The following is a 13,698-nucleotide window of genomic DNA, read 5'->3' on the forward strand; positions in this document are numbered from 1 at the left end:
ATCTCAGATACAACATCTCATTTACCTTCTACTTCGATTCCAGAACCTTACTGCCGATACTCTTACTATTTCAAATGTACAACCAGACAACCATATTATCAGTACATTCGACTTAAAGACTCTAAAAGACAGTTCCACAGAAAACCCCCTATTCCATCTCAATGTCAAGACTCTGATACTAGACAATGTAGACGAAACAATCATCTACCGGATATTCAGCCGGTATATCTTTGCCGACCAAATAGAAATACACATTCTCAATCAGTATTTCCAGAATCTAGCCATTGCCCAGATTCTCTCCCTACCCATAGGCCGGCCAATATCAAGACTTGTGCTCAATGACTTTGCCGAGCTGAACGAAGTCCGATATTATAGGAAACCAGACACAAACGAAGGCTTCTCTCTCTTCAAGTATATTAAGGAATTCAAAGATAAGAATAAGAGTGATGAAGATGAGAATGAAGATGATAAGGATGATAAGAATAAAGATAAGAATGATGAAGATGATAAAGATAAGGGTGATGAAGATGATAAAGATAAGGGTGATGAAGATAAGAATAAGAATACGAATGATGAGGCTGGTAGCTTGAAACAAGATCTAGGCTTACACAAACTATGTCTACTAGTAAGCAAAGCTGAAAATAGTTCGTATAGTAGTGTTTTAACTGAACTTACCAGCCATGGCATTCATAACGTTATTGACCTAGACAAGTCTGAAGCTAACAGTACTATAACTCGGCTTAACCAGACTATTATGGTAGAGAATGAAATTCTAGATGTGCATGGTGTGACTGTTGATCTCTTAAAATCAGACCTAGCTCTTTACCAGCAGCCTAGCCAGCTTCAATCAAACCCAAACCAGCCCCGCCAACCCCAACAGAAATTCCTTAGGAAACTATCCTTAGACTTCTGCAAGAACCAAAACCTAACCAAAGCCGACCTAATAATCATTATTCAATGGGCCCTCTGTCGATTTAAGAATCTCCTAACCATGAAGATAGTTGAAGTCAATATATCCAACAACGAACAAAAAGAAATCACGACTCACGCCTATTGGACCGAAACCAAATATACTCTCCACCAAATTCAAATAATACCCACCAAACCAAACCAACCACCCATCAACTTAATAATCCGATCCCTCCGCAACTGTATCCTTACCAGCACAACCAAACACGAGCACGACTTCATCGTAGCATCATCCACTACTCTAGCCCACCTTAGCACCCACCCCAAGCAACCTAACACTCATCCCAACCAACCTAACGACCCCATTCATCAGCACATCACACTCAATTCCTTCTTCCAATTCCTCTCCGCCCACCATCTCAAAAGCACAACCACTCCAATACTAACCCAATGTATCTACTGCTCCCGGGTCCCATACATGGCCACTTCAACCGAAGAACCCGCGACCAACAACCCCCACCTCCATTTCAATCCAAGCATTCACTTCAACGCCCTTTGCTACTTTAATTGTGTCCACCCAATTTGCAACCACTGTCTATTCCACTGCCAAGCCCAGCAGCAATTCAACTGTCCCATCTGCCAATACCCATACACCTGCCAATACCCATACCAACTCATCATAATCCGTCTCAGCCACTTCATCTTTACTAGACCCACCCCCACTACTCCACCCCCAAGGCCAGAATGGCTCGCCGACCCCTCCACACCCGACAGCCAAGTCTATTTATGTGTCCCCCACCACAGCCTCAACACTCTCACCACCGAGCTCAATGCCGAAGCCATCCATATCCACACCCGCCGCCACTACATCATCTATCCCCCACCCCAATAAACCACCCACTACTTAGTTAGTTACTACTTACTTAGTTAGTTACTAGTTACTACTTAGTTAGTTAGTTACTAGTTACTACTTAGTTAGTTAGTTACTATTTGCTTAATACTATAATACTATCTAGTTACTTGCTAATATTTACTCAGCACTATCTAGTTACTACTTAGTACTTACTGTTTACTTACTGCTATCTACTTAATACTTGTTTATTACATTTACTATTTACTTAATACTATCTACTTAATACTATCTACTTACTTAGTACTTACTACTTACTCACCAAAAACAACTCAATACACAATCTAATCTAATCTAAACAACCCAATAAACAACCAAAAACACAATTTAATCTAATCTAACCAAAAACAACCCAATACACAATCTAATCTAATCTAACCAAAAACAACCCAATACACAACACAATCTAATCTAACCAAAAACAACCCAATACACAATCTAATCTAAACATAACACAACTCAAATACAAACTCAATTTATCGGGCCAAAAACTAACGCATTTATTTGCTTGGCAACATCCGCCTTTTCGTTACCTTGCGCCCCTGAGCATAAGGATAGGCCGGAGAAATAATCACCTCATCCCCTAAAGACCCATCTTGCTTAATCGTCTCCAGTGTCCCTAAAGCAATATTCCGTTCAGCCTCAGTCTCAAACTCCAAGAAAGCATACTTCTTCTGTCCTACTGCTAAGCCCTTAGCCGAAACAAACTTCGTCTTAGGCATAACTTTACCATCCAAAGCCTGATGTAAATCTTCATCTGTAAATTCATCAGTTAAATTCCCTAAGTAGATCTTCGTCTTGTAATTCACTGGAGGCTTCTTAGCTGCTTTGTCTTTACCAGACTTAGCAAAGTCCTTATCCAAATGAATACCAGCAAATTCTATCTCCTTAGCAATAGCTTCCTGAGCATCATCAGAAGAAGAGTACTCAACTACTACATAACAACTCTCTGAGTCACCACGAGTATGCTTATGAATCTTTACAGCAATTATTAAGTTAGATATCATACTTAGATAGGTCATCATGCTCAGAAACACGAACCAAATTACATAATCACATAACTTACATTTCACCTGTTTCTCTTAAGGCTTCTACTACTTCAAGCATAGTAGCATCCTTAGGAACATTCTTGATAATCATTCGTACACCTTTATTAAGAGTGTCTGCCATACAGGGGTAAAAAATAAAGAAAATATAGTTTCACCTTGGCGATTGCTGGTTATCTATTGATTTAAGAAGTGTATGGAAAAGAGTAAGTTTAGGAACTGAACCAATGAAGAGTAAGTGGGCTATATTCTTCTCTGAAGTAAGTATGAGTTCTAAAAGACCATCGGATCTATCTAGTTCAGATTTAAGTGGGTCAATAAAGAGAGTGTTCTGGTGGGTTGAGTTATGTTGAGTTGAGTTATGTTGAATTGAGTTATGTTGAGTTGAGTTTGTGTTGGTAGTATTAAGATTGGTGTTGGTATTAGAAGATAAGTTAGTAGTAGTAGTAGTGGTATTAGTATTCAGATTAGTAGTGGTAGTAGTGGTATTCAGATTAGAAGACAAGCTAACATGAGAAGATGTGAGTAAGTTTGAAATGGGAAGGAAGAGAAGAGTTTGGGGGAAGAGTTGGTAGTTGGGGGTGAGGGTGAGAGGACGAGTGGAAATGTGCTGGAGATGGGGTGGGAGGTGGGGAAGATGAAGTTGGCGGCTGGGGAATTGAAGATTAGATAGAGAAGTTTGAATAGCTGTAATGGCTAGATCTAGAAGACCACCTTGATCTTGAGCAATGAAAAGGTCTATTTTAATGGACCAGACGGCTACTTTAGGAAGAATAGTTAGTTGGTTGAGATTGAGGAATTTGTTATCACGACAAAGTCTTTCTAGTTGGGTTTGTAAATGGGGTTGAGAAGTAAAGATAGAAAGAAGACCTTGAGTTGGATTATCGGCTGATGGTTGTTTGATTTCTATTTGTGTATAGCAAATGATAGTGGAAGAATAAAGCTTTTCTGTGGAAAGGTCCCAGAACTTGCGAATAAGGAGGGAATTAGGGAAGGAAAGGACTTCAATCTTTCTGGAATGGCAAGGAAAGCGGCCATCTATACGAGTAGTCTTATGGGGCATCAAATTATTTTTTCATGGAGTATCGTAGTATTAGTACAGCCGTTATCTCTTTAGGATTTGGAGGGGGAGAAGAGAGTTTAAAAAGGAATCCTTACTTGACACAGATTAATGGATGGCTTAAGGGTGATGAAGAAGAGGTTGGAGAGATATTTAGGTTTAAATTAGAGCAGAATAGTTACTATGGAGTGATAAGTAGTTCAGGACGAGTGAGTTGGTTTGGAGTGGCTGGTAGTGCAACATACTTAGGAACGTATGATTTAGTAGTAAATGAACAGTATACTAATATCTTTGCTTTTCTAGACCTATCTGCTCGTCGAGATAAAATGGGTTTGAGTTTGAGTGGAGTAAGTAATGGTATGGGTTTGAGTGGAGTAAGTAGTGGTAGTAGTAGTGGTAGTGGAGTAAGTAGTAGTACTGGAGTAAGTAATAATAGTATTAGTAGTGGTAATAGCAATGAAGTAAGTAGTAGTATTAGTAGTGGTAATAGTAATAATGAAGTAGGTAGTAATAGTAGTACTGGAGTAAGTAATGAAGTACCCATTGAAGTACCCATTGAAGTACCTAATGGAGTACCTAATGAGTGTGTACGGGTGGGAGTTAGTACGGCAGTTGTTTTTGGTCGAGAGGAAGTGTTTATTGCTGGTGGTGGCTGGATTAGAAGGTATAATAGAAGTGGTGATAAAATTGGTGAGATAGAGAGTGGACTTGGTGAAATTAGTTGGTTGTACTTATCTTTATGTGGTTGTTATTTGTTAATTAAGTATCAGAAAGGTAGTTTACATCTTTATGATTTAAAACGGCTGGTTTATATTTACCAGAAGAAACATATGAATGGTTTAACAAGTATTTTTGGTGACGTCATGAAAGATATGACTTTTATTACTATTTTAGGCAAGTCTTTATGGCTAGGCCGGATTTGGACATTAGAAGTCCTTTTAGAACTAACTTATCCTGAAGACCTTTTAGTAGCTACTATGGACCTTTTACAAAGAAGAATAGTAGTAGGTACTCATACGGGTAAGATCTACCAAACAAGATTAGATGGAGAACCAAGTGAATTTATTGAAAGTCAGATATCTAAAGATCCGATTAGTACTCTTTTCTTTGCTCCTTGTGGGACAATTCTCTATGCAATTTCTGGTGGCAGCTTATTAAGTATTAGTATGAAAGATGGGAAGGTATTAAGGACAATAATGACTGGGAAAAGACGATTTAGATTCAGTAGAATGACTAGCAGCTATTTACATTTGGAATAGTGAATAAAATTTAATGGAGGATAATGACGTGGCACAACTTAAGTTACTTATTATTGGTGAGAGTGGGGTGGGTAAAACTTCGATCTTACAACGATTCATTGAGAACGTCTTTAAGAAAGGATTTACAAGTACAATTGGGATTGATTTCCGTTCTAAAAGGATTAAAGTAGATGGAGTAGAAGTTGAGTTGCAGATTTGGGATACAGCTGGACAGGAAAGGTTCTTTTCGATTACTAAGAGTTACTATCGGGGTTCAGATGGAATATTTTTGACCTTTGATATCTCTTCTGAGAACTCATTTAGAAGTACTGAGAAGTGGATGGCAGCTATTCGTAGTAAGGTGGATGAGAATGTGCCTATTTTCTTATTGGCTAATAAGAAAGACTTGATTGATAGTGGGGCAATGGACTCTTTAAGAACAGTCCAGAACATTAAGTCTTTATCTGGGGAGTTAGGAATTCCCTGGTATGCTACTAGTGCGCAAAGTGGAGAAAACATTGAAGAGATCTTTACTGATATGGCCCGAATTATCTTGAGTAAGAAGCAGCCAAGTCAGCCTAAGAAGAAGAAGAGGTTTACCTTCTCAACTAGATCACTTAAGAAAGCTTTCTCTTGCTGGTGAGTTTAGTATTGAGTTTAGTATTGAGTTGGGTTAGGTTGAGTTGAGTTGAGTTGAGTTAGTAATAAAGAAGTTTACTATGTAATTGGTTTAGTTTAGTTTAGTTGATATGACTCTGTTGTTTATAATAGCCTAATTGGTTGTATCTTGTGTAATTTAAAGTATATGCTGTTATTGTAATAAGCACAACTTAATAGTATCTCAATTTAACTTATCTCAACTTAGTATTCACTTAACTCAACTCAACTCAATCTTAACTTAATATTCACTTTACTCAACTCAACTCAATCCTAACTTTACTTTACTTAACTTAATAATATCTATTTGTAAATTTCAATTCAATCCTAACTCTATTCTGGTTTGGTAGACTTTGCTTCTTTTTTAAACCAACTTAGCCAAATCCAATCTAAATCCAACTCAACTCAATACACTACTAACCCAATCCAACTCAATCTAAACCCAATCTAACTTAACCCAAACCCAACCCAACCCAATACCAACTCAATATCATCTTTATTCAAAACTTAAACTGACTCAAAATACTATCAAAACACTATCAAAATCAAGAGATAAGCAGTAAAACTCGTAACTTTGACCCGAATATTGCCATATAATGAAAGAAATTTGCTACCCCTGGTAAAACTAATAGTCTTCTCTAGTAATTGGCCGTTGATTATTTAACGGTCTCGTTCCAGAGAAGCACATTAATCCTGTCCTGGGTGAGGCTGTAGATGATTTTACTGTCTCAATAGGACCGACACATTTTAATCTGAAAATCATCTGATCCAAAAATTAACATCTAGATATAATATAAATCGAACCAATCTTGTCTTTTATGGAGATAGATCTCGATGAGAGCATATTTAATGAGGGCATGGATAAATACTTAGAGATAAAGTCTGAACTGTATGGAGTCTTTAGTACTGAGATTGATAATTCAGAAGTACAACTAGCCAGTAAGATAGACTTAAGTATCCTGCAAAGTGCTAATGCTTCTTCTTTGATAGAACAAGTCCATTCTGAACTGTTTAGTCTAGATAGATCTTATTGGGAGCCAGAACCTTCCTTAAGAATTGCTGTTCATGGTTTACCCCAAAGTAGTTTAGTCTTTATCCAACATACGCGTGAACTGCTAGCCAGACGTTTAGAAATGCCAGTTATATTTTGTGGTGAGAGATTGCGAGAAGCCTCACATATTCTAATTAGTACGAGTGCTGGGACTAGATGTCCTTTAGACTGTGCTTATGTTCTAGGTATTTTACTGGGTATTCCGGTTGTTTCTTTTGACTGGTACTTGGACTTGTTTAATTATACTGGTAGTTTAAGTATCAAAACAATTACTCTGCTTAATTTAGTGCAAGGTGAGATTGAACCTAGAAATGCAGTAGAAATATCTTATCTCTTTAAACCAACCCAGGGATTTTTTGCCAATACGTACTTGGAACTATCAAATGATATCTCTTTTTATGCCCGGGAAATCATTGAGTTTTGTGGTGGAACTACTTCTTCAGCTAAAAAGCCGGTTGTGCAAGTGCATTCGGATGAGGACTTACTAGCTTTGATTCTGGGTTCATCACAACAGATGAGTTTGCCAGCTTTGTTTACCGTTCGGTCTAGATCGGGACGGAAACCTCCTCTGAAAAGTCCTCTATTTAAAGACTAGAACGTGAATGTGCTTGGGGTTCTTAAGGAAGAGTACTCCATCGGCAAAGACAATTTGTTCGTTTTTACCCAGATGGATCTCTTCATAGACACTCTTTTTAGCATAAATGACTTGAATGGTGGCTGAGCGGATTTTAAGAGTGATTTCACCTAGATTGAGAGTACGTTCTTTTTGCGTGGTTGAGTTGATGCGGCATTCATTGGTTTGGACTTGTTTTTGGATGGAAGCTAAGATGGGTTTACGTTGGGGACCGAGTGGGATTTCTCGTAGAGATTCATCAAAGATACGCAGATCATGGAAATGACCGGCTAGACAGAGGTACCCGCCTAGGAAGAAAGCTTTAGTAGAGGTGGTAGCTCGAGTGAAGAGTACAAATTCCTGGAAGACTTCAGCAGTATTAGGGACTTTCTTAGTGCAGAGAAGGATAAGGACTCGACTTAGAACATCAAGTACTGAGAAGGATAGTTCGCCGGTTCTTAGTAGGAAGACAAAAAGAGCGCCTGGTGCTTCCCAAATCTTATCTAGAGTATATGTAGCCGAGATAGTGAAAAGTTTCAAGGTATTCTTGGCGGTTACACCTAATAAATGGTTGTTTTGTACGTTGATATAGATAAGTTCTTCTTTTAAGTTGATCTTGTAGGCGGGGCCTCGTTGTTCGTAGTGGGTGGGAGTAGGTCTATCTTGTAAGATAGCTCGGGTGCCAATATCTTTGTTACGGATGGTTTCCCAGCGGACTTGGCCGCGGCGTTGGAGGTGCATTTCGGCTTGGAGTTTATCTATGCGGGCTTTAGGTGCTAAGCGGGCATCACGTAGTTCAGCTAGGCCGCGTTTGAATTCGGCTTCTAAATGGACGAGGATTTCAGCGCGTTGTCCATCGGCGGAGAAGCTTTCTAAGGGTGCGGGCGGGATGGGGTAAGTTTGTTCCCAGTTGGGTTCTTTGTTTGGCATAGGAGTAATCTTGAGTTCGTATTTCTTTACGTGTTTAGAAAGTTATTGGCTGGTAGTTCTTTATTGTCTTAAAGTATAAATGAAGGGATTAGATTGCATTGGCAGAATAATTTTGATTTTGTAAGTACTTATCATAACTCCCTACTCACTCCTGATCACACTATAAATCACATTTAGTCCAACTGACCAGAAAATACTCCCAAGTAAACTCTAGACTAAATAGAAGATTAGTATGGGATTGTTTTGATTCCTAGTTACTTTATTACTATTTATTGGCGTGGCAAAGCAATTACATGTTTATTTTAGGAGGTACACGTCAGAGAGCAGGTGGCGTAGAAAAGAAACGAGATACGCCGCCGGCTGAAGAAAGACATTTCTTTGTTAATGCAGCAGCCGATCGGATGCACAATAATCTGAAAAGCAAAACAGTTAAATATCCTCAGAATCTTATCTGCAATCAGAAATACTCAATTCTAACATTCTTGCCTTTAGTCTTTATTCACCAGATGAAACACTTTTTGAATGTTTTCTTCCTGTTTGTCATGATTTCACAACATTTTGAGTTAGTTAGAGTTTCACATCCTTTTACATCTTTATTCCCTTGGTTGTTAGTTCAGATTCTAGTGTATATCAAAGAGGGATATGATGATTTCAAAAGATACCGTCGAGATAAGGAGGCTAATGATACAATGTGCACTAGGTATACGGCAGGAGGACCTGTACGAGTTCCTGCTTCAGAACTAGCAGTAGGAGATCTGGTGGTAGTCAGTAAGGACGAGCGCGTACCGGCCGATGCTATGCTTCTCAAAACCTTAGATTCAGCTGGATCTTTGTTTGTACGTACTGATCAACTGGATGGTGAAACTGATTGGAAGATAAAACTAGCCCATGCCGCTATGCAATCAGTTCGGTCGTTTGATGAAGTCGCGCAACAGTACATGGAGATAGTAGCTGAGGCGCCTAGTCGGGAAATATACACCTTTAGTGGCAAACTGCATATAGATGGACGCAGTCATCGAGCGCATGAGGAGAATATGCTTTGGATGAATATGGTGATTGCTGGAGGGACAGGTTTGTGTATTGTAGTGTATACTGGTAAAGATACAAGGGCAGTAATGAATACAACTCAGCCTAGGAATAAGTTTGGACTAGTTGATGCTGAGTTGAATTTCTATACTAAAATACTGTGTAGTGCGGCTTTTGGTATTGCTGGTATCTTTACATTGTTACGAGGGACTTCTGCTTTGTGGTACATTACTTTGGTTCGTTTTTTGATTATCTTCTCTACTGTGATTCCGATCAGTTTACGAGTGAACATAGATTGGGCGCGACTGGTTTATGCCCGGGGAATAGAGAAAGATCCCGATACAAATATTGTCGTACGTAACAGTAGTATTCCGGAAGAACTTGGTCGGGTTGCTTATCTCTTAACGGATAAGACAGGTACTTTAACTAAGAACGAAATGGAGATTCGTAAAATGCACACGGGATCTCTGTGTTATACTCCCGAGTCGGCCGCGGAAGTACATGAAGCAGCTGCTGCCCCAAGAACGGCAGCTGATCATGCTGCTCATGCTCTACTTCTAGCTATGTGTCTCTGTAACAATGTGATGCCCTGTGAGGAGAATGAAGTACGTGGATACATTTCCTCTAGTCCTGATGAAATGGCCATGGTACGTTGGGCAGAACGAGCCGGAGTTGTGCTTTGGGCTCGTGGTCCTAACTGGGTAGAGGTCCAGCACGGTCATGGTGAGATTGTTCGGTATACTGTCTTGTATAACATTAGGTTTACGAGTGAGAGTAAACGAATGGGTGTAGTTGTTTCAACGGAGGACGTGCACACTCTTTATATGAAAGGGGCCGATTCAGCCATGGCCGGCTTACTACAGGAACGCGACTGGGTTGAGGAGGAGGCAGAAGCTATGGCCCGGGAAGGGTTGCGCACAATGGTCTTCGGCCGCCGAACTGTAACGGCAGAAGAAGCCGCTGAGATAGCAGCCGGGGGACAGTTGAGTGAGGAAGGACTTGAGGCACTCGGCGTAACGGGAGTTGAGGATAAACTAGCCACGGGTGTGCGAATTTCATTGGAAACTCTGCGGAATGCCGGGATTAAAGTATGGATGCTAACTGGGGACAAAGTTGAAACTGCGCGGTGCGTAGCTTTATCATCACGACTGTTCACGCGGTACCACCAAGTCCTGACGGTAACTGGAGTTAAAACACGAAGTGAAGCAGATACGGCTCTTGGTCGGATTCAAAGGGGTCGGGACTGTTTAGTAATTGACGGAGTGAGTTTGCGCGTACTGATGGACGTTTATCCGGAGCAGTTTATATCTGCGGCGTGTAAGTTAGTAGCGGTGGCTTGTTGTCGGTGCTCGCCGACCCAGAAGGCCGAAATAACAGCAGCGATTGCTAAGATCAGTGGGAAGCGGGTTTGTTGTATTGGTGATGGCGGGAATGATGTGAGTATGATTCAGCAGGCCCATGTTGGTGTAGGTATTGTTGGTAAAGAGGGGAGACAAGCCTCTTTAGCCGCCGATTTTAGTGTAAATGAGTTTCAGGATATTGTTGATCTGATCTTATGGCACGGTCGGAATGCCTATAAGAACACGGCGAAATTAGCGCAGTTTATTATACACCGGGGAGTAACCCTGGGAGTGGCTCAAGGGATCTTTTCGTCTTTGTTTAGTTTTTGTCCTATCTCTATCTACCAGGGTAAGATATCAATTGGGTATGTGACTTTTTATACGTTTTTGCCGGTGTTTAGCATTGTCTTATCTAAAGATACCACGAAAAAGGTGGCCCATAAGTTCCCGGAGTTATATGCTGAGATATCAAGTGGAAGTATGCTGAATAACAATACGTTTAGTACGTGGATGTTGATGGGATACTACCAGGGAGTGACCATTATGGTTTTGGCCCTGCTCTTCTTTGAAAGCATGCTTGTGCAGTTGGTGAGTATTACCTTTTCGTGTCTTGTTCTGAACGAGTTGCTGATGGTCTTTTTGTGTGTTAGCAAGGTGCATATGACTATGATATTTAGTCAGACTGTGTCAGTGCTGATGTACTTGCTGAGTTTTAAGTTGTTATCTGATGAGATTCAAGTGCCTTCACAATGGGTGCAGTTTTGGTTGCAAGTACTACTGATCAATATTGTGGCTATTCTTCCCGGGATTATCCAGTGGGTTTGGAAGTATTGGATGAGTCCTCCTAGCTATCGCAAGATTCAGTCTACTTATAGCTAGTCCCGGTGTAGCCAATTCTAATAAACTTGGTGCTGCAATAAATAACGAGATTTCGCATCTAAATTCGGATTTACTTGTTAGGTTAGGCATGTAATAGGTCATAGTAACTTGATAGGAGTTATGAATAGAAAAATATGATATTTAGATAGATTGGGTTTGATAACTTTATCTTGGCCTTAATATCTTTGCTTTTATTTGCATAGTTTATATCCTTATCTCGGCACATGAATAACGTATCCAAAACCTATAGGCAGACCCAATCGGGACATGCACAGAACTATTCCCGTAATCACCGAGGTATTTTGTCTTCCAAATGTATCGCCAAGTATACTCTTAATAAGAAGACAGATACAATTAGCACTGAATGCTTTAGAGTTGCGAAGTACTGTATAATTGGTATTTGCAGCTTGCTTGTGTTGTTGCGTGGTGTTAGCGGATCAAGTAATGCTAGTGCGAGCACTGAAGTTGATGATAGTACTTTGAGCGTGGGTGGTGTATTGGCTGAGAAGATTCCATTCAAGTCGCGCGAGGCATGCGGTGTAATGCAAATATTGGCATCAGCTGAAGTTCATCTTAGCCACGCGTGTACATCTGTGTATAGGCTGCCTCAATCTAGTGCACCACTCAATAAGTCCATCTTTGATTCAAATTTGATAACACAGACTTGCCAGTATGCAGTATTGTTTAAGGATTCACCAGTTGCAATTGGATTGCCTACCTACTCGGATGGAGAGGAGGCCAAGATGTGCTTAAATAGACTAAGCCAGATCGTGGTTATTAGGTCTACCACTAATGCTAACACAAACATTTATGTTTCCCATCGAGCCGGTGGTTTGGGCTGTCATCTAGTGAACTTGCAAATTCTATACCGAGCGATTAACCTACTTGATTGTGCGGCGATAGAGCTTTGCTTTGAAGATGGTTGGGAAGAAGCAATGAAGAATAATGCGTTAGGCTTTGTTGCGGCCCGTCAAGAGGCACGGGATACAGTAGCCAAAACGGATTATAAGTTCAAGTGCCATCTAGTATTCCTAAGTCTAAGAGATAACCCTATGGATTTGGTTTATGGTAGTATTATTCTTGCGAGACAAATTGCCGTCATAACGCTCAATGAAAAGTCGTTATGCTATCTTCACCTTCTTAGTAAAGTAAGACTAGCTGATGACTTTACTCTTATTCTGCTTAGTCTGCCACAAGAGGGTAATGTTGATTTGAGGTTTCTCCAAGATATATATATTGAGCGTGTCAAAATCGTTATTAACCCATGGATGGCCCCTACTACTCAGATAAACTTTCTTGGTCTTGAGAATGTGATTGCAAACCGTCCGAAGGTAGTCTTAGAGGCATCTTGGGGCGTTCTTAGATATTTAGCCGAACACAGCGTGTCTAAAATACACGTTTGCACTGTCTTGGGCCTAGATATCGGCCACCTTTTTATCCGACAAATAACGGACAATACTCGCAGAGATGCACCTTCTGAGCCGAAGATAATTGCTAAAGAGATCATCTTAACACTATCTAGTGAGCTGCCATGCAAGCAACTTAATAACTATAAGCAGATCTTCAGTCAAACAATCATTGCTAAATATGGCATCTCAGCCGATGAAATTCATGTCAAGTACGGGAAGTGCCAACAGGACTTCTATAAAACTCTATGGACGCTTTACAATATCCAAAGTTTACCCGCAACCGTACTAAATGACTTAAGCTGGAAAGGACCGAACTATATTGATTGTTGCGGTGAGGAACTTAGCAATCCTACCTGGAAGCTTCCAGAGACAGTTGATATCCAACTCGGCAACTCTCTAATCAGCAGGCTCACTAAGGAATTCTCGTACGATTCGAATCCGATATTTTGTCAAAACATGCGCTACTCAACGATCAGAATAACCGGAACTATTGGACAAGCATCATCTCAGATACAACATCTCATTTACCTTCTACTTCGATTCCAGAACCTTACTGCCGATACTCTTACTATTTCAAATGTACAACCAGACAACCATATTATCAGTACATTCGACTTAAAGACTCTAAAA

At 40.2% G+C, this 13,698-nt stretch overlaps 9 protein-coding genes across 9 annotated transcripts; 6 read left to right on the top strand and 3 right to left on the bottom strand.

Moving 5' to 3' along the window:
* Nucleotides 1-1,801, top strand: NEHOM01_2339 (uncharacterized protein; the record flags this gene model as incomplete). The annotated part of the gene is made up of 1 exon (XM_051491217.1): nucleotides 1-1,801. A coding segment is annotated over one exon (1,801 nt), but the record flags the coding sequence as incomplete, so codon positions are not given.
* Nucleotides 1,802-2,319: 518 nt separating this feature from the next.
* On the bottom strand, nucleotides 2,320-2,844 carry NEHOM01_2340 (uncharacterized protein; the record flags this gene model as incomplete). Its single annotated transcript, XM_051491218.1, has 1 exon — nucleotides 2,320-2,844. One exon carries the CDS (start codon nucleotides 2,842-2,844, stop codon nucleotides 2,320-2,322), a length of 525 nt encoding a protein of 174 aa, XP_051347178.1.
* A 175-nt stretch (nucleotides 2,845-3,019) lies between these two features.
* On the bottom strand, nucleotides 3,020-3,928 carry NEHOM01_2341 (uncharacterized protein; the record flags this gene model as incomplete). Its single annotated transcript, XM_051491219.1, has 1 exon — nucleotides 3,020-3,928. The coding sequence occupies one exon, from the start codon at nucleotides 3,926-3,928 to the stop codon at nucleotides 3,020-3,022; it is 909 nt and encodes a 302-aa protein (XP_051347179.1).
* A 14-nt stretch (nucleotides 3,929-3,942) lies between these two features.
* On the top strand, nucleotides 3,943-5,184 carry NEHOM01_2342 (uncharacterized protein; the record flags this gene model as incomplete). Its single annotated transcript, XM_051491220.1, has 1 exon — nucleotides 3,943-5,184. One exon carries the CDS (start codon nucleotides 3,943-3,945, stop codon nucleotides 5,182-5,184), a length of 1,242 nt encoding a protein of 413 aa, XP_051347180.1.
* A 13-nt stretch (nucleotides 5,185-5,197) lies between these two features.
* NEHOM01_2343 (Ras-related protein Rab-13) lies at nucleotides 5,198-5,806 on the top strand (the record flags this gene model as incomplete). The annotated part of the gene is made up of 1 exon (XM_051491221.1): nucleotides 5,198-5,806. One exon carries the CDS (start codon nucleotides 5,198-5,200, stop codon nucleotides 5,804-5,806), a length of 609 nt encoding a protein of 202 aa, XP_051347181.1.
* Nucleotides 5,807-6,638: 832 nt separating this feature from the next.
* On the top strand, nucleotides 6,639-7,466 carry NEHOM01_2344 (uncharacterized protein; the record flags this gene model as incomplete). Its single annotated transcript, XM_051491222.1, has 1 exon — nucleotides 6,639-7,466. The coding sequence occupies one exon, from the start codon at nucleotides 6,639-6,641 to the stop codon at nucleotides 7,464-7,466; it is 828 nt and encodes a 275-aa protein (XP_051347182.1).
* Nucleotides 7,452-8,414, bottom strand: NEHOM01_2345 (uncharacterized protein; the record flags this gene model as incomplete). The annotated part of the gene is made up of 1 exon (XM_051491223.1): nucleotides 7,452-8,414. One exon carries the CDS (start codon nucleotides 8,412-8,414, stop codon nucleotides 7,452-7,454), a length of 963 nt encoding a protein of 320 aa, XP_051347183.1.
* Nucleotides 8,415-8,707: 293 nt separating this feature from the next.
* NEHOM01_2346 (phospholipid-translocating ATPase) lies at nucleotides 8,708-11,659 on the top strand (the record flags this gene model as incomplete). The annotated part of the gene is made up of 1 exon (XM_051491224.1): nucleotides 8,708-11,659. The coding sequence occupies one exon, from the start codon at nucleotides 8,708-8,710 to the stop codon at nucleotides 11,657-11,659; it is 2,952 nt and encodes a 983-aa protein (XP_051347184.1).
* Nucleotides 11,660-11,883: 224 nt separating this feature from the next.
* On the top strand, nucleotides 11,884-13,698 carry NEHOM01_2347 (uncharacterized protein; the record flags this gene model as incomplete). Its single annotated transcript, XM_051491225.1, has 1 exon — nucleotides 11,884-13,698. A coding segment is annotated over one exon (1,815 nt), but the record flags the coding sequence as incomplete, so codon positions are not given.

This window comes from Nematocida homosporus (genome assembly GCF_024244095.1).
Source record: "Nematocida homosporus strain JUm1504 chromosome Unknown 4468, whole genome shotgun sequence".
NCBI lineage: Eukaryota > Fungi > Microsporidia > Nematocida > Nematocida homosporus.